Source organism: Chamaea fasciata, unplaced genomic scaffold, assembly GCF_029207755.1.
Source record: "Chamaea fasciata isolate MVZ Bird 193981 ecotype frontalis unplaced genomic scaffold, bChaFas1.0.hap1 SCAF_56, whole genome shotgun sequence".
Classification (NCBI taxonomy): domain Eukaryota; kingdom Metazoa; phylum Chordata; class Aves; order Passeriformes; family Sylviidae; genus Chamaea; species Chamaea fasciata.
Window position 1 is genome coordinate 534,036 of NW_027094141.1, and position 25,372 is coordinate 559,407.

Sequence of the window (25,372 nt, forward strand, 5' to 3'; positions counted from 1 at the left end):
CAGCAGCCTGGCAGGGGCCGCCCCATGCTGCTGCCCTTGGCATTGCACATCCCCACATCCCAGTGGGCCGGGAAGAGCCCTGAGCACTGAGGGAATGTGGTGGTTTAGCATGAATGTGAAAGATTTTTTTTTTTTTTTTAAGAAGGAATAGTATTGACAGCTTGGTTGACAAATAAGAGCGTTGTACATGTCTCTCGGGACCCAGTCTTGAATCAAAGGTACCAAGTGACTCAGTCGTCTTTCTATTTCTGGCTGGCGAGGAGTTAACACCACTTCATAAGTCAGAGGTTCGGGCTAGGCCTCCCCAGAGCGAGGCCCGGCAAGGCCTTGGGAGGGCCACTGCCTGTAGGAGAGCTGCCTGGGCCGGCACTGTCCCCTTTTTCTTCCAGCTCCTCTGATGGGGAGAGGAGGAGGATTGCAGATCGGCAGTGCTGGCCCTGTGCCAGGGGCCGCGGCGGCCGGTGGCCGTGCTCTGGGCTTGACTGCCGGAACCTCTTGTCTCACAAAATCACAGAATGTGTAGGCTGGAAGAGACCTTCAAGGTCATCGAGTCCAACCCAGCCCTAACACCTCAACTAGATCATGGCATCAAGTGCCACATCCAGTCTCTTTCTCAACACATCCAGGGATGGTGATGCCACCACCTCCCTGGGCAGACTATTCCACTTTTTAATCACTTGTTCAGTGAAAAACTTCTTCCTAATTTCCAACCTGGATTTCCCTTGATGCAGCTTAAGACTGTGTCCTCTCGTTCTGTCTGTTGCTGCCTGGAGAAAGAGACCAACCCCCCTCGACTACAAACACCTTTCAGGGAGTTGTAGAGAGTGATAAGGTCACCTCTGCGTCTCCTTTTCTCCAGGCTAAACAAGCCCAGCTCACTCAGTCGTTCCTCACAGGAGTTGTGTTCCAAGCCCCTCACCAGCCTTGTTGCCTCCTCTGGACACGTTCAAGCATCTCAACGTCCTTCCTAAACTGAGGGCCCAGAACTGGACACAGCACTCGAGGTGTGGAATCAGCAGTGCCGAGTACAGGGGAAGAATGACTTCCCTGCTCCTGCTGGCCACACCATTCCTGATCCAAGCCAGGTGCCATTGGCCTTCTTGGCCACCTGGGCACACTGCTGGCTCCTGTTCATTGACTGCTGACCAGAAGCCCCAGGGCCCTTTCCGCCTGGGCACTGTCCAGCCATGCCGTGCCCAGCCTATAATGCTGCAGGGGGTTATTGTGGCCAAAATGCAGGACTCAGCACTTGGACTTAATAAACTTCACCTTGTTGCACTCTGCCCACCCATCCAACTGTTCCAGGTCTCTCTGCAGAGCCCTCCTACCTGCCAACAGATCGACAAATGTTCCCAGCTTAGTGTCATCTAAAAATTTACTAATAAGAGATTCAATAGCCCCATCCATGTCGTCAATACAAATGTTGACCAGAGCTGGCCCCAGCACAGACCCCTGAGGAACACCCCTGGTGACTGGCTGCCAGCTGGATGCAGCACCCTTCCCCACCACTCTCTGGGCCCGGCCATGCAGCCAGTTGTTAACCCAGCAAAGAGTGCTCCTGTTCAAGCCGTGGGCTGCCAGCTTTTCCAGGAGCGTGCTGTGGGAGACAGTGCCTAAGGCCTTGCTGAAGTCCCAACAGACAACATCCACAGCCTTTCCCACATCCACCAGGCGGGTCGCCTGGTCATCAAAGGAGATCAGGTTGCTCAAACATGACTTACCTATCCTAAACCCGTGCTGGCTGATGGAGGAGAGAATTTTGAAAATTCTTCTCTGGAGCTCCAGGGAGCTAATCCAAGTTTGAGTTGCTTTAGATCAGACCAGGGGTGGAGGAGGGTCATCCATCAGTGTTCTTGAGCATGATTCTTCTCCATGTTCCCCCTGCTATCACTTTCAGCCTTGAAGTTCTGGGAGTCAGCTGGAGAAGGAGAAAAAAAAAAAAAAAAAGGACTTTAGGCAAAGACATTAACCTTTTTCCTTCCTTCATAGAAGACAGAGTGATTTGAAATGTAAGGAGAGAGTATGAGACAAAAGTTAGCACAAGAACTGATAAAGACTATTGGAAAAAGTGGATATTTCTGACCAGACTTCTCTGGATGTGAATTACAGAAAAATAGATTATTATAATGCTGTTTGGGAGAACGCAAGTTCTAGTCAAACAGTTGTATGTACTGATATGAATGAGATTTAATTTAGGATTTTGAATAGAAAATATACCTGGCTCCTGGGAAAAAATAAGGAAGTCTCAACCTTTGAGACAAAGATACTTCTAGAAAGGAAGTAATTTTGAAGTTCCGGCTCCTAGGCATAAAAGGAGGTCTCTATTTCTTTTGAGATAGTGATGATTTTAGAGAAAGAAGAAGAGAATCCTTGCTTTATACTAGAAAAGCATTCTTAAAATGGTACCCCAAACATGCAGAGGCCCATAAGCAGCTTGGGAAACTGTTAGATGGGTGGGACTGCACAGAATCTGCAAAAATTCCGTGTGGTTGCAGATTTGTGACCATGAGAACCACCAGACCTTTTCCTGTGGCACGTATCTCCATAAACTCTAGAGAGGCTCCTCTCCCAAGGTGATGCGGGATTGTGTTTAAATAGTTGCAACTGGCTAAAAATCATAGTTCTCTCTCTGTTGAGTGGGAAAGTGAACGGTTTGTGGTAAGTGGAAAGATGTTTGAATGTCTCATTTTTCCTTTTTCTCTTTTCTTAGTGTATGCTAATAAAATCTATCTGTTTTTACTTTTCAGTTGTGCCTGTTTCAGCTTTTTCTCCCAAAATCTTATCTGCCAGCTAGTAAACAAAATTCAGCAAACATAAAACCACCACAGGAAGGGACAGCATCTGCCTTGCCAGGGGCTGGAGCTCAGGCCTTGGCCTTTTGCATTCCTGAAACACATGCAGGTTTGCTCAGCATCAGAGACACCTTTGCCTTGTTTGTCCCCACCTGTCATCAGTGCCTGCGGTGTTCTGCTCTAACTGGAACCTGGGGACACTTTCTCACGCGTGTCCCTCAATGGGACCCATTTAAAACTTCAAGAAACTTTGGCGTTTTTAATCTGACTTTGAGTCCTTGAGAAGTTTTTTGAACACTCTCTCAGGGACTGAGTCTGATGTAAACAACAGCAAATCCCTGAGAGGCTCATTAACATCCTTGTGCTGTGTCTGTGCTGCTGAGCTGGGCCGGGCTCCTGACACAGAGGCACCTCCTGGCAACCAAGATGAGCTTCAAAAAGGCATTTCTCCATCAAAGTGGCTCCTGTGCACAGCCCAGCAGGGCTGGGGCACTGCTTGCAGCCACCCTGGGCACAGCACACAGGCACAGAGAGCTTCAATCACTCAGGGCTGGGAAGATGCTGAGGACTGACTGGGCGAGAATCATTTCCAGCCCTTGACACTGGAAACCTCTGGCTGCAGGACAGTGCAGCTGCAGCTCCTGCAATGATCTCCTAAAGCAGGAACATCCCATTATGGATTCTGTAAGTACAACTCAGACTATCTCTGCTGTAAGCATGTGGACATGCTCAGGGCTTCTGCTCACTCCAGGAATATTTCCAGGACAATAATTTTTATAAAGATAAAATTTACTCAGTCATTGTTTTCAGTTTCTTACTCCTGGTGAACGGGGGGGTTAAATAATAAACAACTTCATGTTTAAAAGTCCCTAAGGCATCTGAACTATACCTCCAGTGCTATTCATGGGTTCCCAAATGTGCTTTCATCCACTCCCTTGCCCATGGACAGCACCAGCATCACCTTCACTGGAGCCATCAGGCTTAGTCTGACCTGTCCTTTCTCCAAGCTCCAAACAGAACCTGCCCCCAGCCAGTGCCCTGCAAACAGGCAGGTTTCTGTAGGGCCAAGGAGAGTGCACAGAGATTTGGGGTCTGTGAGTGCTGGCAGGGAGAGATCAGGAACAGGGAAATACCTCCAGGAGAAAAATCTCCAGGAAGCAGAGAGAAGATCAGGCAATGAGAGAAAACAAAACCCAGAAAAGCTGTGGCAGGGAGAGATCTCCAGAGGATCCTTTCCAGTGCAGCCCCTCCCTCGGAACAAGCCCCCTCCCTCTTGTCCCCCAGCCAAGCCTCTGCCCTCAGGGCTGGGGGTCCAAGGCATGAAGCCCCTCCTGTGCAGGCAGAGCTGCAGCAGAGCCGTGGGGCAGCTCTGCAGCCCCGGGCCCAGTTCCCTCTGCAGAGCACAGGGCTGGGAGCTGCTGCCTGGCACTGGGGGGCTCTGGGAGGGGGCACAGCTGGCTCAGGGTGACCCTGTCCCCAGTGCCCGGCTGTGGGCAATGCTGTCAGTGCAGCCAGGGAAGGAGCTCCATCTCATTTAATCCAGTGCCATCATTAGGACACTTGAAAGTCTCCCTGAGATTTCCTTCCAAGCTTCCAGCTTCCCTCCACAATGCAAACCTGCCCTGTAGCATCTTTGTCTTATCTGAAAGCCCCACGGGGAGACACACAAGTTCTGTGATGGAGAAAATGCTGTTGGGTTGGTGGAATGAGTCCCGTGTGTCCTTGGGTACAAATATGGGGCTTAGCCCTTGAGAAGAGGATGGACATTGGGTGGACTGTGGTGGATCCATCAGCTCTCAGCAGTGTCAGGATGGTTTTTAAAGGAAACATGGGAGGGTGATCATCCTGTGTAGGGGACAGGTGAAAGCCCAGAGAATCCTGGAACAGGACAGGGTGACAGACCTCCTCCCCTCATTCTCCATGCACCACCTTGCCTCAGAGAACTTGCTCTGTTCTCCCTGAGCACAACAGCAGAAATGTTGAGAGTTTCTGACATCAAAAATAGTCAAGTGGAGATGAAGAAAAGCTGTTGAAAAAACTCTAGAACATTTAAACAGACTTTACCATTCCTGGTCACTGGCAGTGGGAGTACAAGCTGACAGACTTCTGTACTAACAGGGTTTCAAAGTGGAACACGAGGACGGGTTCCCTGTTCCCCTCTCACGTCTGCACAGCAAGGCTGAATTATAAAAACCCTGCATGTAATTGCCCTGAACCTGAAGACCCACTCAGCCAGCACCAACCAGGGCTCCCCAGTTGGAGTTTAAGGAAAATCTGCTAGAAAATCAAAAGGCTGTCAGTGTGATACAGAAGAATGGTCTGTGGGAAAAGGCTTTGATTTTACTGAAAGAACTTTCTCCTAACCTGTCACTGATCTTTTCTCCTTGCACAGGCCCCCATGGCCAGACACAGCAAATGTCCAACAGCAGCTCCATCAGCCACTTCCTCCTGCTGCCATTGGCAGACACGCGGCAGCTGCAGCTCCTGCACTTCTGCCTCTTCCTGGGCATCTCCCTGGCTGCCCTCCTGGGCAACGGCCTCGTCATCAGCGCCGTAGCCTGCGGCCACCACCTGCACAGCCCCATGTTCTTCTTCCTGCTCAACCTGGCCCTCACCGACCTGGGCTTCATCCTCACCACTGTCCCCAAAGCCATGCACAATTCCCTCTGGGACACCAGGACCATCTCCTATGAAGGATGTGCTGCACAGCTCTTTCTTCTTGTGTTTTTCATTTCAGCAGAGGTTTCCCTCCTGACCATCATGTGCTATGACCGCTACGTGTCCATCTGCAAACCCCTGCACTACGGGACCCTCCTGGGCAGCAGAGCTTGTGCCCACATGGCAGCAGCTGCCTGGGCCAGTGCCTTTCTCTGTGCTCTGCTGCACACAGCCAATACATTTTCCCTGTCCCTGTGCCAGGGCAATGTCCTGGGCCAGTTCTTCTGTGAAATCCCAGAGATCCTCAAGCTCTCCTGCTCCAAATCCTACCTCAGGGAATTTGGGGTTTTAGTTTTCACTACCTCATTAGGACTTGGCTGTTTTGTGTTCATTGTTTTCTCGTACGTGCAGATCTTTAGGGCCGTGATGAGGATTGCCTCTGAGCAGGGACGGCACAAAGTCTTTTCCACCTGCCTCCCTCACCTGGCTGTGGTCTCCTTGTTTGCCAGCACTGTAGCCTTTGCCCACTTGAAGCCACTTTCAGTCTCCTCCCCATCCCTGGATCTGGCATTGTCAGTTCTGTACTCGGTGGTGCCTCCAGCCCTGAACCCCGTCATCTACAGCCTGAGGAACCAGGAGCTCAAGGCTGCAGTGTGGACACTGATCACTGGACGATTTCAGAAACATTAAACTGCTGGCCAGTTTCTGCAAATCACTTGTAATAAACTTGTAATGATTGTGTCATCTTTGATAGCGTTGGTTTGATTGTCAGTGTTTTTCCTTTGTTTTAGTTTTCTGTGATGTTCACAAAGCAATGATGTTCATTGTGTCCTTTCTTCTATTCCTTTTCTCTAAGTTTTCTGTGGCCACAGACTGTGTCAGTGAAGAACTGCGCTCTCAGTGGCTTTTAAAGGAACTAAAGCATCTCCCAGCAGAGTTTTCACTGGAGATCCCGAGGTTTTTTCCCTTCTCTGGAGCTGCAGCAGCAATGTCTGTGTGCAGAGCTGGGGGCAGATCAGGGCAGGCACAGCAGCTGTGCCCAGGAGCAGCAGCCCTTGATGTTGGCAGTGCTGCTCCCGTGGCCCTGCCCCGCTGCCCTCCTGGCCCTGGTGTTGCTGTAGGGCCTGAGGGCTCTCGGGAATCGGGCACAGGGCTGGGGGTGGCAGTGCCGGGGCTGCAGCAGGGACAGGCCATGGGCACCGCTGGGGCAGCGCTGACGCCTCAGGGCAGGCCCTGGGGGCTCCAGGCTCCTTGCCCAGGCTCTCTCCAGAACACGCCCAGGCCAAAGCTCAGCAGAGAAAAGCCCCGTGAGCAGCCCCAGGGTGGCTGTGGACAGGGTGGGGGCAAACAGCATCACACCATGGGCATGTCCCTTGGGGAGAAGGATCATCCTACAAGTGCTTCAGGAATTCTCTGCAGGCTCCTGCAGTCCCTGGTGCTGTTCCCTTGCCAGAGGCACCACAGGCCAGGGGGGCACATCTGGGTTGCTGTGTCTGGGTGTGGGGTTCCCTGTTCTGGGCAATGAGGAGGGGCTGCAGAGGCTCTGCAGGACTGACAGGATGGGCTTTGGGGCTGTGAGGAGAAGCTGAGGGACCTGGACTGCTGCACCTTCGGAAGAGGAGGCCCAGAGCTCATCCTGCAACTGATCCAAGGGTGGTTTCAGAGAATCACATAATCAGCAAGGTTGGAAAAGACCTTGGAGATCATCAAGTCCAACCTGTGCCCTGACACCACCTTGTCTCCTCTGATCCTTCTCCAGGATAAACAACCCCAGCTTTCTCAGCCACTCCTCACAGAACTTTTGATCCAGACCCCTCACCAGCCTTGTTGGCCTTCTCTGGACATGCTCCATCCCTTCAATGTCCTTCCTAAATTGGGGGCCCAGAACTGGACACAGCATTTGAAGTGCTGCCTCAGCAGTGCTGAGCACAGAGGAAGAATCAGTGCCCTGCTCCTGCTGGCCACACCATTTCTGATCCAGGCCAGGAGCCATTGGCCTTCTTGGCCACCTGGGCACACTGCTGCCTCATGTCCAGCCTGCTGTCCAGCAGTCCCCTCAGGTCTGTTTCTGCCTGGCCACTGTCCAGCCGCTCTGTCCCCAGCCTGTAGCACTGCAGGGGTTGTTGTGGCCCAAGTGCAGGACCCGGCCCTTGGTCTTGTTAAACCTCCCATTGCTGGATTTGGGCCCTGGATCCAGCCTGTCCAGGGCCCTGTGCAGAGCCCTCCTACCCTCCAGCAGATCCACACTCACACCCAGCTTGGTGTCAGCTGCAAATTTGCTGATGGTGGACTCAATCCCCTCATCCAGACCATCAATGCAGATGTTGAAATCCACACTGGCTGGGTCTGATCCCTGGGCCATCCTGTGGGTGCCGTGTGATGGCACTCAAGGTGATCTGTTCCATAACCTTGCTGGGCACCGAGGTCAGGCTGACAGGCCTGGAGTTCCCCAGATCCTCCTGCCAGCCCTTCTTGGGGATGGGCTCACATTGGCACCTCCAGTCCTCTGGGACCTCCCTGGGGAGCCAGGACTGATGAGAAATGATGGAGAGCAGCTTGGGGAGCTCATCCACCTGCTCCCTCATCCCCCTAGGAGGGGTCCCATCTGGTCCCAGGGACACCTGTGAGCATCTGAGTGGCTCAGCAGGTCAGCAGCTGCTTCCTCCTGGATTACAGGGGGGCTGTTCTGCTCCCTGTGCCCATCTACCAGCTCAGGAGAACACTTGTCCTGAGGACAATCTGTCTTAATTGTTCGAAACTGAGGAAAAGAAGGGGTTAAATACCTCAGCCTTTTCCTTATCTTTAGTTTCTATATTCCCCCCACCATATCTAATAAAGAATGGATGTTGTCCTGACCTCTCCTTTTCTCCTTTTGCTATTAATGTATTGATAAGAACATTTTTATTATCTATCACCGAAGTGGCCTGGTTAAGCTCAAATTGAGCTTTCACCTCTCTAATTTTCTTTCTGCATGACCTAACAACATCTTTAAACATTTCCTGAGTGTCCTGCTCATCTGTCCAAAGGGGATGCACCGTCTTTTTCTCCCATGAGTTCCTGCAAAGGCCCCATGCCCAACCAGGCCAGTCATTTTCCTTGCTAGCTCATACTTTGGCACAAAGGGACACGCTGTTCCTGCTCCTTCCAGATTTCTTTCTTGAAGTGTGTCCATCCTTCTTGGAATCCTTTGTTTTTAAGGGCTGTTTCTCTTAAAAATATCAGTACCTGATTTGGCACTCCCCAAATCTGCATCCTGATTAGACTGAAGTCTGCTCTCTGTCAGGCCAGTGTAGAAGTTTGTTGATGCCCCTCCTTTTTTCATCATATTTAAAAAATCAAAAATTGCATCATCACTGTACCTCTGACCACCACATCTCCCACCAGCCCTTCTCTGTTTTTGAACAGCAAGAGACAGAGCTTTCCTTGGCAGTGGGAAGAGAAGGAAACCTCCCCAAAGCTTGAAAGGTTCAGTCTGGAGCTGAGCAAAAAGAAAAGTCCCTCCAGGGCAGAATTTTGGTGCAGGAGGTGTCCCAGCGTGAGGCCGGGCCATGGCCTGGCTCTGTGTGCCAGGAGCCGGCAGCGCTGGGTGCAGGGAGCCCAGGGAGGGCACAGAAATGCTGGGCTGAGAAATGCTGGGGGGACAGCGAGATGGGCGTGTGCAGGCGGCCAGGGCACAGCAGCAGCACGCACAGGGGGCACAGCCTGCAGGACACATGGCCAAGGGCTGGGCAGGGCTGGCAGGGCCACAGGCACCCAGGCCTTTGTCCCCTGGGCTCTGCCAGCGCCTCTGCAGGCCCCACAGAAGGAACTTTCCTTTCAGGGGCTGCACTTTGCTCCTGCCCGGCCCCTCCCTGAGGAGGCTGGCAGGGCTTGCAGCTTTGTGCCATTTGTCCTTGCTGCCCCTCCCATCCCACTGCCCCACAAGCAGCCCCGAGCCACCCGGGAGGGACAGGCCCTGCTGTGCCAGGCCTGGGCTCAGGGCTTGGCCTTTCTGCTGCCTCCAACCAGCCCAGGCCTTGCTCAGCATTGCAGTTCCCTGCTCACAGCCTGCGGCTCCCTGCAATCCTGGCCTCAAGGATCTGCTCTCAGCAGTCCCTGGGGAGCCTTTGGCACTCCCTGCCCTCAGTGGGGCCCAGGGATGCTCCAAGGGACTTGGAGTTTTGCTTCTGCCTCCTTGAGCAGCTTCTTCAACCCTCTCTCCATGCCTAAGCGTCCTGGACTCAGCCCCAAATCCAGTGTGGGGCTCATGAAAATACAGAATACCTTCACGAGCTCTTTCTCTCTCTTCAGTTGTCTTCATGTCTCCAATGTAAGAAATAAAATACAAATTTCTAAACTCAGTTAAGATTTCTACTGTAAGGTGCCTTCTCTCAGTCAAAATACTGGTGACCTTGTTATCTTGTACCTATTGAAAGGTCTCCTTTGTTAAATACCGTTTACCCCATACCTGCCTTCTCTCGTTAAAGGCTACTTATCGCAGTATCTTGTACCTATTGAAAGGTCTGCTTTGTTAAATACTGTTTACCCCATACCCATTGTTATTGTAATGCTTTCCCTGGTAAATGCTATTTACCTCAAAGTCTCTTCCCTTAGAACTGTATTCTTCCCCGTCGAGTACCTGTTCCTGCCCTGCCGGCTCCCGCCCTGCTGGCTCCCGCACGGCAACCGGTGACTCCACCCGGTATGTAAATGAAGAAGACTCCCACGGACCTCAGCGCCCAGAAGGAGCGGAAAAAAACCCTAAAAACAACGAGCCAACATGAAACCAAGGGCTAAGACAAACCACTCTCGGTCGGCAGAACCATAGAGAACCTGACAGCAATCCGTGCTGGATTCCGCCTCGTCACCATAACTTGAACAGCACTCGACCAGACAGGCATCTCTAGACCACGAGTTATGAGTGTTTTTTTCCTGGGGTTCAGCCCAAGGGATGAATTATTAAAAAAAATATGAATATCGCCCTAATGCCGATATCCAACTATGACGGACAAAAGACTCTCTAACAGTTTAAAGTTAGAAAGTGTATGTTTAATTACGACGCCGGGCAGCGTGCGGGATAGCTCCCAAACACACGTGCACCTACAGAAGATCACAGGGTCTTTTTATGTACAGAAGTATTGAATACCCTAAACACAAATGTGTATTCATGACTTTAATACATCCCATTCCCTGCTTCGTATGGTAATTAGCCAAAAGCTATTAAGCATGCGTGGTTTGTTCTTTGAAATGGGTCGGTGGTCTTTTTTATGGGGCAAGGTCTCAAAATGATGAAGTAAGTGAGTCTTCTTCGCTTTGACTTTTTAATCTTTTAGTGTTGTGTGACAACTGAATCCTGTTTTCCCAGGAGTATTTGATTTATGAATTCATTGTCCTTCTTGAAGCCTATTGATTAGTCAGAATACACAAACATAAGTGGACAGGCCTCATGATTTATCAGTTCCTTAAATCTGGTTTCTGCTTATCAAAAGGGAAGTCTATCTGTCTTACTTCAGCAATATCTGGTTTAACTAAAATCTTTAATTCTTCAAAATTAATGTTTCATTTCCCCACTTCCTCTTTAAAGTGAGTAAATTCTTTTACTCAATATATAGAGTCTTCTTCATCTATCCAAGTTGTACAACTAGTGTCTCTCAAGACCAATCCATACGCTTTCGATAGTGAAGTTAAGGCTGTTACTCTTCGTAGCATCCTCCAATTCCAAATAAGTATCACTACAGATGAAACTAAACTTATACTAACTAAAAAAGTAACACAACTATAGGGTGGACTAAGGTATTTAGTATACCGGTTGCTGTCGGAGACCACCCAAAAAGCTCATCCCACCAATGATGAGACACATGTTCCTCAAGCCTTTTAAAAACTCCTTTGATGGTCTCTGTGTCACGGTGTATTGTAATTAACATCTTTTTCCCCTCTTCATTTTTTTTAAGATTTCTCTCAATTCAGGATGTCTCATCAATTGAGTGACTAGAGTCAGATTCATTCCTATGGGCACAGGCAGTATTTTCTCCACAGTGGTTAGGTTAGTCTTTATATATTGATGTGATACTACAGGTGCTCGATAGGAAAAATCACATCTCCTAATTCTAACAAAATTACAAACACAAAAATTGAATTGCGTCTCTTTTACAATTTGGTTATCTACCCTTATGATGGAGCATGCTGTCCTTAGACAGAGGCACCCCTGTCCTGTATACACCAATGAAGTTTTCTGTTTGCCTGGATGTGTTTCAAAGTGACAAATACTTTGGTCTGTATCTAAACAAGTGTCTTTGTCACCTTCTAATGTCTTTTCACATATATATCTTAGTTGTCTCCTTGCAGTACAGGGTTCTAGATTAACAGTTTGCTATTTTCCTTCAATTTCTGTGCCCACATCCTGTGTTCAGAAGGGTACAATACGGCTCCCTCATGGTTTAACCCTAAGGGCACTATTGGGTGTATTAGGTCCACTGAGGCATCGTGTATGGTTAAAACAAAGGCTGTCACTATACTAGTCTCAGGGTTATAGGTGAAATTGACTAACACCTACCAAGACTGAAGCTCCTTCTCCATATCAGAGGCATTGTCCCAAACAATTTTGCAGCTTTCGGCAGGAAATGTTCCCTCTCCACCTTCTCTGATAACTGCAGCAGCCACTGATTGCATCTACAGTTGTGCTTGAGTACATCCTAGAGCTAGCTAAATGTTTTCACTAGCTGTACCTAGCACATTAATTATTGCCTCATGATCTCACTCTTCTGTGTTTTCCCATTCTGGTAGTATTTGGATCAATTTCCAATGATTGTTACCCAGTGCAAGTAGCGAGGATTGCAAAGGTTGCTGTAGCTGAACTAAATCATTCCCTACTGAGGCTAATTTATTCATCAGTGTTATAGAGGAAATTTTGCACAGAATAGTCTGACACCGTTGCTTGTCCCAATCAAGGATTTTATTAATTACAGCAAGCGTAACAATAAGGTAATGCAGCGCTGGGCGACAGGGGGACCATTGTCCCGCCACTGCCGCGCCAGTCAGGGTTTTAGTTCTTCCTCTTATACAGTCCGGTTTCCGGCGTGCGTGACTTCCTTGAATAGTACTCTGCGCATGTGCGTCTCTGTTGCTGGGGTCTGCTCTTCCCCTGCCGCGTTTCAAGACTCAGAATCGCTGACTTCCTGGAAAATATTGCTTACAACCGCAAATTATGCGAGACTACCTTTATCACTTAACTTGTCACCCATATCCTGGATTTAATGAACAAACATATCAGTAACAATATCCCCCCTTTGTCTTTAGGTTAATTTATGTTGTGCATTAAATCACTTAAGCTCTTGTCTGCTCCATTCCAATCCATCTCCCGTTTCTCCCTTTCTATTTTCTAAGTCCTCATATTTTGCTTGTACCAGCAGCAAGTGGGCAGCTTCCAGTCGCGCTTTTACTATTGTAATAAGTTTGTTAAAAATACAGGGACCAAAAGTTAATACAAGAACTAGTAAAAATATTGGTCCAGCTATGGTGGACAGTAAGGTAGTCAACCATGGGGAATGATTGAACCAACTCTCATACCAACTCTGATGGGATTCTCTTTCTCTTTCCCTTTTTTTTTCTAGTTGTTTTCTTAGTTCTCCTAGGGTGTCAAAGACTATTCCCGTTTGATCTATATAGGTGCAACACTCTTCTTTTAAGGCTACACAAAGTCCTCCCTGTTGCCAAAATAATAAATCCAGGCCCCGTCTGTTTTGTAAAACTACTTCTGATAATGAGCGTACTGACTTAGTTATGCAAGGGTGCTTTCTGCTGACTGGATATGGTTAGTGGGGAGCCTGTAGCCTCAGGGTAATTTGTAACCGGTGTTAGCTCTTCATCCTCCTCTAAAACTCTATTCGGTCCCATACCATAGGTATCAGCTGGGGCGGGTTCTTTCTTTATCACTATTAGGTTCCCTCTATCACGCCCAGGTTCCCAATGTCTAATTCCCCAATATTTTCCTAATACCCAGTCAGGGCTCTCTGGATTTATATACACATATTCACAAGTTCCTAAGTAAGAAATTTCTCCAGATGGTCCTAACCAATGCTTTGCACACCCTGTGGGACCAAATCCTGCTCTAATAAATTGATCTGCACCTCCCCCTGGAGTCCAATCGGAAGCAATAGTCTCACAGCCCCAATACCCACAGTAATACTCCCCTGGGTAATTACAGTAGCTCTTTCCAGGATTTGAGGCCGGACACATATAAAACCCAGTTAAATTCAAAACTCTCCCGCACTATTCTATGTTTGTCATGTTGCATAACCCAGCCTTAAAGGCTGGGGTCTGACTGGTCACAAGGGAGTCTAAAATTTTGTAGTCATTCATACGAATCAAGGACCATTTGAAAGGCTGGTGTGTTTGACCTCCTGTCTGCCTTACCCATAGGGATAATAATAGTAGTGACAGTAACAGTTGTCTACAGGTGGCTTTTTCATTGTAACAGTGGCTTGTTCCCATCTCATTTTCTTCTTCCCTGATTTTAGTCCCAGTCCTTGGACATTTCATTTTCCATGACCTCCTGGTTCCACCTATCCCAGGGCGACTTCCTCCACAGTTTTCTCTCCCTCTGCCTCGCCCGTCGACTCGGTTGCTGCGAGCCACGGGGAGACCCATCTTCTCGGCAGCAGGGATATTCTTCAGGAGGGGACTTTCGCCCTTTCTTTAAGGATCTCTGGATATAGGTGTTCCAGTTGTGGTCTTTAACCTGAGGAGCGTCACACCTTACTTCTTTTACCCGACGGCGACACACTCCAGCTATTATTTGTGCCACAAAAAGGACTGGTTCATTGGAATGGTAACAATATAGTTCGGGATTTATGCCTTCTGCAAATATGTCCCACCACTCTTTAGAGTCTACTTGTAATTCCCCTTGAGCTACTTTCTGAGCCAATACCAAATCAGTAAGCTCCCGCTGAATTTCTAGACAGAGGCAGCAAACACCTCTCGGGGGCCTGCCTCTGTGACAATGGGTCCACCACCTGTTTTCACAAACTAAACATTGGTAACATACAAAGGGGTAACAATTCCCATTACAATAAGAATCATTACATTTAATACAAACACAATCAGCATATATATTTCCCTTATGATCTCTTTCAAGCTCTAGTTGATATTCTATCCTAAAAGTTTTATACCAATATTTTCTATTCATCAAGAATGTCCTTTCTTAATTTCCTGTTGCAGTTCCCCGAGTGAGTTTCAACTTTAAGTCTCCGGCTGGGCTGATGACCTTCCACCTAGGCTCGGGCACTGGTCCTTTTATACGACTGGCGTGAGTCCATCCCCGCTCTGCTGTTCGTACTGCTGTATTTGTTGTGAGGAGCACCAGATATGGACCATCCCAATGGAGCTGGAGAGTAGTTTCTTTCCGAGTTCGGATTAAGACCCAGTCTCCCGGTTGCACCTGATGTAGAGTAATATTTAAGGGTGGTCTCTGCAATATCTGCCCTTTTTCCCATAACTTCTTCCTAAAGGCCATCATCTCCGTTATAAATGCTTTCATTTGCTTATCTATTATTCCGGGATGGTCTCGAGGCATACCTGCATCATACGGCATCCCATACAGCATTTCAAAAGGAGATATCCCCACATCAGATCGGGGCAGAGTTCTGAGATTTAACAAGGCCAAGGGGAGACACTTAATCCAATTAAGTTTGGTTTCTAAAGTTAACTTGGTTAGCTGTTTCTTTAATTCTCCATTAACTCTCTCTACTAACCCCGAACTTTGAGGGTGCCACGGGGTATGTTCTTCCCATCTTATTCCAAGGGCTTCTGACAAGGCCTTAATAACTTTTGATACAAAGTGTGGCCCTTGGTCTGAGTCTATACTTTCAGCTACTCCATACCTGGGCACAATTTGTTCTAGTAACACTTTGGCCACCGTGTGTGCAGTGGCCCTTGCGGTTGGAAATGCCTCTACGAAGTGGGTGAGGTGGTCTATTAGTACTAACACATACTTGTATCTTCCCACCTTGGGAAGTTCAGTGAAATTTTTTTTTTTTTAAGAGCCCGCAAGATGGCGTATAATTCACATGCTTGGGCTGACCATGACGGACTCAAGGGTCCTGCTTCTAATACCTCATAATCCTTCCCTGCTACTAGTGCATACCCTGATCTACGTCTTCCATCCACTATCCGGGATGAGCCATCCACAAAAATTACTTCTCCCTCTGAGAGCCCCTCCTCCTCTAAATCAGGCCTAATCTTAGTCTGTTCCTCAATAGTTCGGAGGCAATCGTGGGCCAGTTCTTCTGATGGTTTTGGTTCCCCAAATAAAAACTGAGCAGGGTTTTGTAAAGATGTAGTTTCTAATGTTAAATTCGGGGCCTCCAGCAAGATTCCCTCATATTTTAATAATCTGGAATCAGAGATCCATTTTTCAGCTTTTTGCTGCAAAACACTCCTCACATTGTGGGGGGGATAATACCTTAATGGTACTATTGAAGGTTATTTTTCGAGCCTCCTCTGTCATTAAGGCACATCCAACAATGGCCTGTAAACATGTGGGCCAGCCCCTACTCACAGGGTCTAATAATTTAGACAAGTATCCTATGGGCTTCTTTTTCCCTGCCCAATCTTGGGTTAATACTCCATATGCTGTCCCATTCTCTATGTTGGCGAATAGATAAAATGGTCGATTTAAGTCTGGCAAACTTAAAACTGGTGCATTTGCCAATTCTCTCCTTAATGCCCAGAGTTGCTCTTCATCTGTCTTTCCCCAGCTTATACGATTAGACTCGGTGAGCTTGGCATATAAAAATTTAACTTTACTACTGTAGTTTTCAATCCATAAGCGGCAATATCCCAATAGTCCTAACCATTGTCTAACCTGTTTTTTACTTGCTGGAGGGGGTAAAGATAAAATTCCCTGTACCTGTTCCGGGTCAATTGTCTTCTCTCCCTTCTCAATGTAGTGTCCTAAATACTTTACCTTTTCTTCTACAAATTGTAATTTAGATTTTGATACCTTCAGCCCCTTAAGCCCCAGAAAATTTAAAAGTTTTATGCTTTCTTTTCTGACTTGATTTTCCATTTTTCCTGCTATCAATAGGTCATCCACATACTGAATCAGAGTAATTTCTGGGTCTGGGGTAAAATCTTGAAGAATCTGTTCTAGGGCTTGTCCAAACAAATTAGGGCTTTCTGTAAACCCCTGTGGAAGCACGGTCCACCTCAATTGTTGTTTGCGCCCTGTGTCAGGGTCTTCCCATTCAAATGCAAAATAGTCTCTACAGCTTTCGTCTAAAGGGCAAGCCCAAAAAGCATCCTTTAAGTCTATTACACTGTACCACAAATTTTCTGGCCCCAATTTACTCAAAAGGGTATAGGGGTTTGCTACTACTGGGAATCTGGACACAGTGCGCTTATTGATTTCTCTTAAATCGTGCACTAGTCGATAAGTGCCATTGGGTTTCTTTACTGGTAAAATTGGGGTATTAAATGGGGACATACACGGTTCTAATAGTCCCTGAGATATTAATCTCTCAACTTCGGGTTTCAACCCCTTCCGCCCTTCTATAGACATAGAATATTGCTTAATTTGGACGGGGTTCTCCGGGTTCTTGAGGGTTACTTTAAATGGCGAGATGTTTAGTCTGCCCACGGTCTCAGGGGTATACCAGACTTCGGGATTAATTTCTTGTTCGTCTTCAACCCTCAGGGCACATATTTTAATTCCCAGCTCCCCTTTTTTAACTTCCAAACCTATTCCTAATTCTACCATCAAATCCCTTCCCAAAAGATTAAAATCGGCTTCTGGGACTAAGAGAAAATTTCTCATACCTAATTTAGATTCTGTTTCTATTAAAACTTGTTGTATAATCCCTACCTTGAAGGGTTCTCCCTTTGCTCCAACCACATGGGCAGTATCTTTAGATAATTTGTACCCAGGGGGTATTTGCTGGAGGGTAGACCTCTCAGCTCCTGAGTCTACCAAAAATTCTACCTCCTGTGACTGGGGACCTAGTTTCAGTTTTATCAAGGGCTCTTTGTTCGTACGGGTCCCCAATACATAGAGCCCCTGACCCCCCCTAATCTTCTTTGAATGCCGCCTCATCCTTTATCCTCTGTCTGCAGTCTCTTTTCATATGTCCTTTCTTCTGCAGTAAACAAAATCCTCAAAATAGACTGTATTTCTTAACAGTATTTGAGTTCAAAGGGACAGATACAAATCCTAGTTGTGGCTGGGCTCCTCCTATTGGCACTTCCCTTAAGGGGAGTAACTCATGTTCTCTTTGCTCCCTTCTCCTCCTTCTGACTGCGGCTCCGATACCTTCATCTCCAGGGGAGGGAGGGGGAGTAGGAGGAGGTAATATCTGAGGCGCCGGTGGTAATGGGGGAAGTGCATACGGGGGTGGTATTAGGGGAGCATCCTCCTCCTCCTGTAATTTTTCAGTCTTTTTATCTTTATGCCCAAACTCCATTTGGGAGAGATTGAATATTGCTACTCCCTGGTCCCCTGGGCGGGTGACCCATCCTCTTCCTGATTAAAGGGGACCTACCTACGTACCCACTGATTCAAAAATCTCTGAACCCATACTTCTGATGACCCAAACCTGGGCCACCAAACTGCCTTGGAGATTTGTCCTCCCCAGACTTCTACACAAAAGTGTATCATCTTAACTTTGTCCTTGTCCCCCGTGGTGGGATAATATTTCCAATTCTCTAACATAAACCCCAGCGGTGAATCCCTAGGAACCGAAGGGAGTCTCATGGGTGGAGGGGGCTTGCTTTTCCCCTGTCCCATCTTCTGGAATACCCTCTCTCAGCCGTGTGTGTACTCACTCACTTCCCCTTTTTCGTGGCCCAGTCCCTCGCGGGCGATGGGAAACGCACTACTTAAGGGTCCGCACTCACTTGGAGAATCTGGCTGCCAGTTCTCCTCTCACTCACACGCACACACGTTGTATTCCAGGATCCCAACCCAGCCCGGACGGGTTCCCCTGCACAATGGGCAGTTACTTACGCGTCTCCTGCGTCTTCGTCCGGACCTCGAGTGCACCGAGCTTATAGGGTTTTCCTTACCTTATTGTTACAAATTTGGGTTCGTTGGTAAGAGCGAGATCCCGACTTCAGAACCAGAGGCCGCCTGTACAGGCGGGGCGCCTCCCCTAGTCCCTCTGTCGGATCCGTATTCTTATCCGAGTCACGGCACCAAATTGTTATAGAGAAAATTTTGCACGGAATAGTCTGACACCGTTGCTTGTCCCAATCAAGGATTTTATTAATTACAGCAAGCGTAACAATAAGGTAATGCAGCGCTGGGCGACAGGGGGACCATTGTCCCACCACTGCCGCGCCAGTCAGGGTTTTAGTTCTTCCTCTTATACAGTCCGGTTTCCGGCGTACGTGACTTCCTTGAATAGTACTCTGCGCATGTGCGTCACTGTTGCTGGGGTCTCGCTCTTCCCCTGCCGCGTTTCAAGACTCAGAATCGTTGACTTCCTGGAAAATATTGCTTACAACCGCAAATTATGCAAGACTACCTTTATCACTCAACTTGTCACCCACATCCTGGATTTAATGAACAAACATATCAGTAACAGAAAGCATTCAGAGGGAATACATTTAATCCAAAATCACACCTTAAAACTGTAGCTCTCAATGTTCGCTCTCAGTTTACACAACTATTACACAGAAAAGTTTCCTTCAGTTTTTCCCCAAATTTCAAGTGTGATACAGAGCGCTTTGTCAAATCTTCCTGCTTTCCAGCCTTTGGCACCCTGAGGCATGGGATGACAGAAGGAGAGAGGGTGACGCTGCCCAGAGATGGGCTGACAGGACCACCTCCTCGGCACGGCCTCCCAAGAAGGGAATGCTCCCAACACTATCACTTCTTTGTCATCACATGTCCAAATGCCCTGTGCCCTGCACCTCCATGATCCTTGCTGGGATCAGCCCAGTGCCAACTCACACACTTGGACACATTCATTGCAGAGCTTGAATTCCAGGAGTTTGGCATCGAGGAGTCCAGGGTATGTGCAAGGTCCGTGTATGGACCCAGGAGACGAGTGGGCTGGCATGGCTGAGGTAAAACCACAACTTTTTTTATTCTAGATGCTGTAAAACAAAATCATCTCTCCTCCTCTTCTTCCTCCTCCTCCAATCCCGTAGTTATTTCAGCTGGAGTGCAAGGAGTGCATTTTAAGCCTGACTAATGGCAATTTATCTTCCTCCCACGAGGAATATTAGAGCCTGTTGATATGGAAGGATCTGCTGACCAGGCATTATGAGCATCAGGGGTTTGAGTCAGAGCATGGGGAGACTCTAGAACTGGGCTGCATGCCCAGCTGCCGAAGATGGGTGGAAAGACCAGAAAAAAAGGGAAGAGGACAGAAAAGTGTCAATGAGCAGGCTGTGCAGAGCCAGAGGAGGCATTTGCTGAGAGCACCTCTGAGTATCTACTGCGATTCTCGGGTATTTCTGTGTACTGAAATCCTTCCCACCTTATACACATGGAATAATCTTCAAGCATCATCCAGTCTCAGTTTGACATAGTCACTGAGTCACAGAATTTACCAGGGAGCCCTTACAGTCTTGACGGGAAAAGCAGGCACTTACAAGCACTGCAATATCATTTTAAATTTTTGTTATATGCTTCTAATTTCACTGTGCTCAGGTCGAATTAGCCTGAGGTCTGGTTCTCAAAACTATTAACTCTCACTGATTAGATATTGATATGGGCTATTCTTTTCTGAAACACCACCAGTTTTGCATGCCTTTGCATACCTAACTTGAGAGATCTGGAAGCCCGATTTTTTCAAGGCTCTTGGAAAAGCCACAGTTTTTTCAGTGTTTTGACATTGATTCTGTGGCTTTAAAAAGCTTCTGTCTTGAATTTCAAGTACGTAGTCATTGGTCATTTTGGAAAATCTTGTCTTAAATACTTACGGAAGGGGAACAGTGTCATGATAACGACCCATCAGAGGCAGGCTCATAAAACCGTAGTAAAGCACTTTGACAAAGAGGTTGATTTCCCTGACTGTGCTCCACCCAGTAACTGTGGCCTAATGTCCTTCCTAACTGAGGGGCAGGACACACAGTCTTTCCCAGTGTGTCTTTGAAACATCATGTCGGGAAGTGACCAGGGACATTCTCTTGTTTGCAGCGTAAGCTCTCTGAGATGGGACATGCCTCTTACTTCATGTCTATACAAGTGCCAGGTGCACTGCTAGAAAAAATAATCTGCGTACAGGAGAAGTGCCAGCAAGACTGGCAGCATTCAGGGGGGTGGGGAGCGGGGACGTTCTGCTGCCTCTCCTGAGGAAATGGAGTGAGGTTTCATTCCAAATGAAACGTGAGGAGATTGGCTTTGCAAACTTCATGGGTCACATCTTCTGTCTCGTGAAGTGGTGGGGGTCTCTATGGTGGTATGGCTAGTTTGGCCAAGGAGCAGCTCATGATCACCAAACTCAGAACTTGCTTAGCTCAGCTCACTTTCTCTGAAGCAAGTCAAAAAATAGCAGAAAACAGCAAATCATTCCCCTCCTTCTAAACCTGCTGGGTGGAGTACTTCACTCAGAATTCATTCCAATTTCTATTTACACACACAAGAATGTTTCCTTACTCTGGCTCACAGAATTGGTCCTCTCCAGTTCAAATTACAGCACACTTGAAGCTCTTGTTAGATCGTATCATCCATAGCACCTTGTGAGAACTTAACAGCATCCTAAACACATTCAGAATTGGAAAAAACTATGGAACAGGCTTCTCTACAACTATTTTCAGCTTGTATCCATAGGAATAGAGGTTGGATTGGGGAAAATGCGCTCTATTATTTCAAATAATGAAAATGCAGTGATTACTGTAAAGTATGTGCTTTGTTTTAAGTGGTCTGACACTCATTTCCATAGAAACAGAGAGAGGATAACAGCCCACTTGTTTGAACTGTCCTGTGGATTCTGTCTGTGTCAGAATGCAGGAATATAAAGCTTTTAAAAATGTGGGAAAGGCCTGGGGTTTTGGTCTTAATTTTTTTTTGTTTTGTTTTGTTTTGTTTTGTTTTAATCCTCAAAAGCCAAAAAGAACATTAGGGAACTTCTTGGAAATTTTATTCTGGGAGAATAGAATGAAAATGACAAATATCAGCTCTTAAAAAATTACAGGGGAGAAGGCAGGAAGAAAAAGCAGTAGGATGGGGAGAAGTGTACACACACACAGAAGAGTGAGAGAGTGTGTGTGTGTGTGTGTGTGAAAAAGTATTTCTGAGATATTTTTCTGACAACTCTTGTTATTCTACATTAGATCTAGTGATTTTTTTTTTCACTAATAGAAGATTTTAGGCCATCTAACTGAAGTATTTTATTTCAAATTACTATTTTCACATTCACTTTCTTTATTTCACATTGTTTACTTCTTAACTGACACACTAATTTTATCGGAATTTCCATACACTAAGCAATGATATGAGTTTTGAATTGGCAGTTTGGCTGAAATTCAGGGGAAAATGAATAACAAGGAGAAAAAGAAGTTAAGTGCTCAAATTTTGGCTTTGCTTTTTTAAAGCTTCCATGTAACAACACAATTCCTGCATTTCTGGCACAGTAAAATAATTCCTCCCCAAGTTCAAAAGAGAGAAACTCTCTGAAGCAGATGTGATATTTCTCTTGGATTCTAACTTCTGGACTTTCAAGTGATTTTTTTCCTTTGGGGAAAAAATGAATCCAATTCCTGTTGCTCATGAGGGAAGGACAAGGCTGAGATACTGTAATTCTACATGCTGAACATGTCTGGATTAGTTATATTGTCTTCCAGCAACTGAATGTTGCCAGCTTGTAGAAGCAGCTTTCAAGGCTGTAGCAAAGAGGTGCATTCTGCACATCATGATAAACACTTGCTCCCTTCCTGCCTTTGTGTTTTACACTACTGTCTCCAAGTTTTCTATTCACACACTACCCATCACAGGGGATAGCAGAGATTCGCAAAAATACTTTCTATATTTTAGGGTACTTGGTTTTTAGGTTAATGTTGAATAGCAAAGTAGCCCCCATTCAGCGGGAAAAGAAAAAAAAAGTGTATATATATATCTCAGTGCCATTCCACTGAAAGCATGTCTTCAGTTCCTGTCAGCCACAGTGTCCGTGAGTTTTCCTTCTCCACAGGAAGGCTTCCCTGGAAGATGTGAACAAGCCGGAGCACCCAGCTGCCTCTTGCGCTGTCGTTCAGCCCTCCCCGCTTCACCTCTCTGGAGGTTACCTACATTTCAAACCTCTCCCAGTTCAGTCATTCCACTTGGAAACTGCCTTGGCCTTTGGGTTATACTTGCACAGTGCCAAAAGCATACCAGGCTCATTCCTGCGCTTTGGGATGGTCTTTTGCCTACAGCATCACCAGGCTAGAAAAAGTTACGTTATCTCACTGGGAAGATTCACAAATACTCATCAGGCAACAGCCCTGGCAGACCTTCTGATTCAAAGCCTTTCAAGCACAAGTATGGGATACTTCCCAGTTATTTTTGATGCTGTCTACATTCTTCTGCATTGGTTGAGCTTCAATGACCTCCCACAAAATTTGTTTGAATTTTAAAACCCCGCTGTGTTAAGAGATTCTTCCCCTACAAAACTGGGGGGCAGACAGTACAAAAGGTTTGACTGTAGCCATTTGCATTAAGTGTCCTTTGCAGGCTTTGACTATTTCCACCCACCCCTGAAAGAGCCTGGGAGACGGGCATTAACGGCCAATCATTAGGCCAATGGCTTTTTGAGATAACAATCAGGCTTGCCTAGTATCAATGAGACCTGTTAAAATTCAGTCTTTGCCTTGCAGAGTCATGTTGGGTTAACCGGAGCCGCAGGAGAAGAGCCTCATGCTATCATGGTCAGCAAATCTCGTTTATTTCAGGTAGCATACACACATTTATATCTTCTATAATCAGCTCATACATATTGCAAAAGTTAAGCTCAGGATTGGTGCTCAGACTAAAAGTCAGCTACGCCTCTTTCTACATTCCTTTGTGGTTACATTGTTTGAGTAAGTTTTAGTTTAACCAGGCTTCTCCCTCTTATCTTTCAGCTACAATGTCTTGTTATCGGTCTTGTTATCGTATAGCAGCTGTGCTCAAGGAAATAGAAGCTTACTGCCTTGCTGGTTTACATGAGAGTTCCTGTGTGCTCAGCAAAACTCTCTCATGTCTGCGTGACCTTTTGCAGCTAGCCAGTTATCCATCACACTCTCCACACTTCCCCCGTTTTCTTTTACTGCTATCATTGTCATCTTAAAATTATCAAACATTGACAATACCATACGCTGCAAACATTGCAACACACAAGGCAAAACTAAAAGCAAAACAACAATTACAAGCAAAATCACAAGCACTACTTGTATCAAATGTTTTAACCAGCCTGTAATGTGCGCTGAAGTTGCATGAAAAGTTCACTCAGTCGGGGGTTGTTAACTTCTTTGAGACTTGCGTCTTCAATTCTGGAGACAACTCCCACTACATAAAGTGAGTCAGAAACTACATTAACAGGTTCTTGGAAGGTTTGAAAAGCCCATATAACTGCCAATAGTTCTAACGTCTGGAGATTGTCTTGTGGGCTTGCTGGAATCACATGATGATGCCACTGGCCTGCCTTGTTCCAAGTAGCTGCTGCTCGGCGGGAGCGCTTTCCTGCATCAGTAAAAACTGTAATTGCGTGTGGAATAGGTTGGTCTTCTCTCAAAGGTTTAGTAATTAATTGCCATTCTCCTAGCCAGTGCAATAATTTCGGTTTAAGAGGGCCTGTTGTAACAAAACTCGGTGCTTGTAGTAATGCCTCTGCCAATTCTGCGGAGTTAAGCAGAAACCAGTCTAGGGACGCTTTTTCCATAGGTAGATGTATCACACTAGGTTCCTTGCCACTTAGCTCTATTGTGCGTAATCGGCCTTTCATAATTAGCAAGGCAAGTTTTTCAATTTTTTGTGTAATTGTTTTTCTTTGTTGTAAGGGAGGGCTAATCCATTCCAGGACCCTCAAGTCCTCCATATTTCCTGGTCTCTCCCCCGTTTTCTTTTTCTGCGTAATGGCTCCTAGAAGGTGATCTTTGTTATTCCAAATAGTCAGTGAAACAGAAAGGGATGGATCGTATCTGGTGACAAAGCCATTGGCAACACACCACAAAATACTTTGAAGGGCACTGATTTGATCTGCAGAAAGTACAACCGGAGCACAGGGGTCCGTGCCTTTTAAGAGGGGGCGCAACGCTTCTAGAAGGGTGTTAGGAATGCCAACTACAGGCTTAAGCCATTGGAGGTCTCCCAATAGTTTTTGTGCTTCATGCAAAGTGGACGGTGGAGCCTGGATGGTCCTTTTGGGCCTTGTAGATAAGTCTATGACAGGAAGAGTGATACCTCCTGAGGAGCCAAGGCATTTTGTTCCGCGCGGCTCATCAGATCGTGGTGGTATGCTCATAGTTAATTGCGGTAGAGGTATGAACTGGGCGATCCGTTGGCCTTTTGGAATGTTCACCGGCGGGAAAGGTGTATGAGCTATAACAAAAATCTCTCCTTCAGCATCAGCGTCGATAACTCCAGGTTCTACCAGTAGGCCCAAAACAGACCCAGACGATCGACCTAAAATGAGTCTTCCTGTGGGTTGTCCATTAATGAGAATAGGTCCAAAAATTCCGGTAGAAATCACATGTGGACTGCTGTTATATAGGGTAACTTTTACTGCTGCTGCCAGGTCCAATCCGAGGCTGCCGGAGGTTGCTGGCAAGAGTTGCCCATCGATGGTGTGGCTGGAACTATTTGTGTCCCGGCGCGGCCCAGTTTCGCGCTGGTCTTGGAGTTTCCCGATCCAGATCGGCAAGCGGTGCTGTTGTGGGTATTGGATCGGCACTTGCCGCACCATACGCCCGTGGCACTACATTCGCGGCGGATGTGTCCCGGCTTTCCGCAGCGAAAACACTTCATCCTCCCACCGGTATTGGGG

At 47.0% G+C, this 25,372-nt stretch overlaps 1 protein-coding gene and 1 long non-coding RNA gene across 2 annotated transcripts; one reads left to right on the top strand and one right to left on the bottom strand.

Moving 5' to 3' along the window:
- The first annotated feature begins 3,467 nt into the window (after nucleotides 1-3,467).
- Nucleotides 3,468-6,140, top strand: LOC136304182 (olfactory receptor 14J1-like). The gene is made up of 2 exons (XM_066207811.1): nucleotides 3,468-3,476; nucleotides 5,199-6,140. Exons 1-2 carry the CDS (start codon nucleotides 3,468-3,470, stop codon nucleotides 6,138-6,140), a joined length of 951 nt encoding a protein of 316 aa, XP_066063908.1.
- Nucleotides 6,141-12,797: 6,657 nt separating this feature from the next.
- On the bottom strand, nucleotides 12,798-18,510 carry LOC136304172 (uncharacterized). The gene is made up of 2 exons (XR_010724409.1): nucleotides 18,427-18,510; nucleotides 12,798-14,865 (listed from the first exon to the last, which is right to left on the bottom strand). It is a non-coding gene; the product is annotated as an uncharacterized lncRNA (long non-coding RNA).
- Between the last annotated feature and the right edge of the window lie 6,862 nt (nucleotides 18,511-25,372).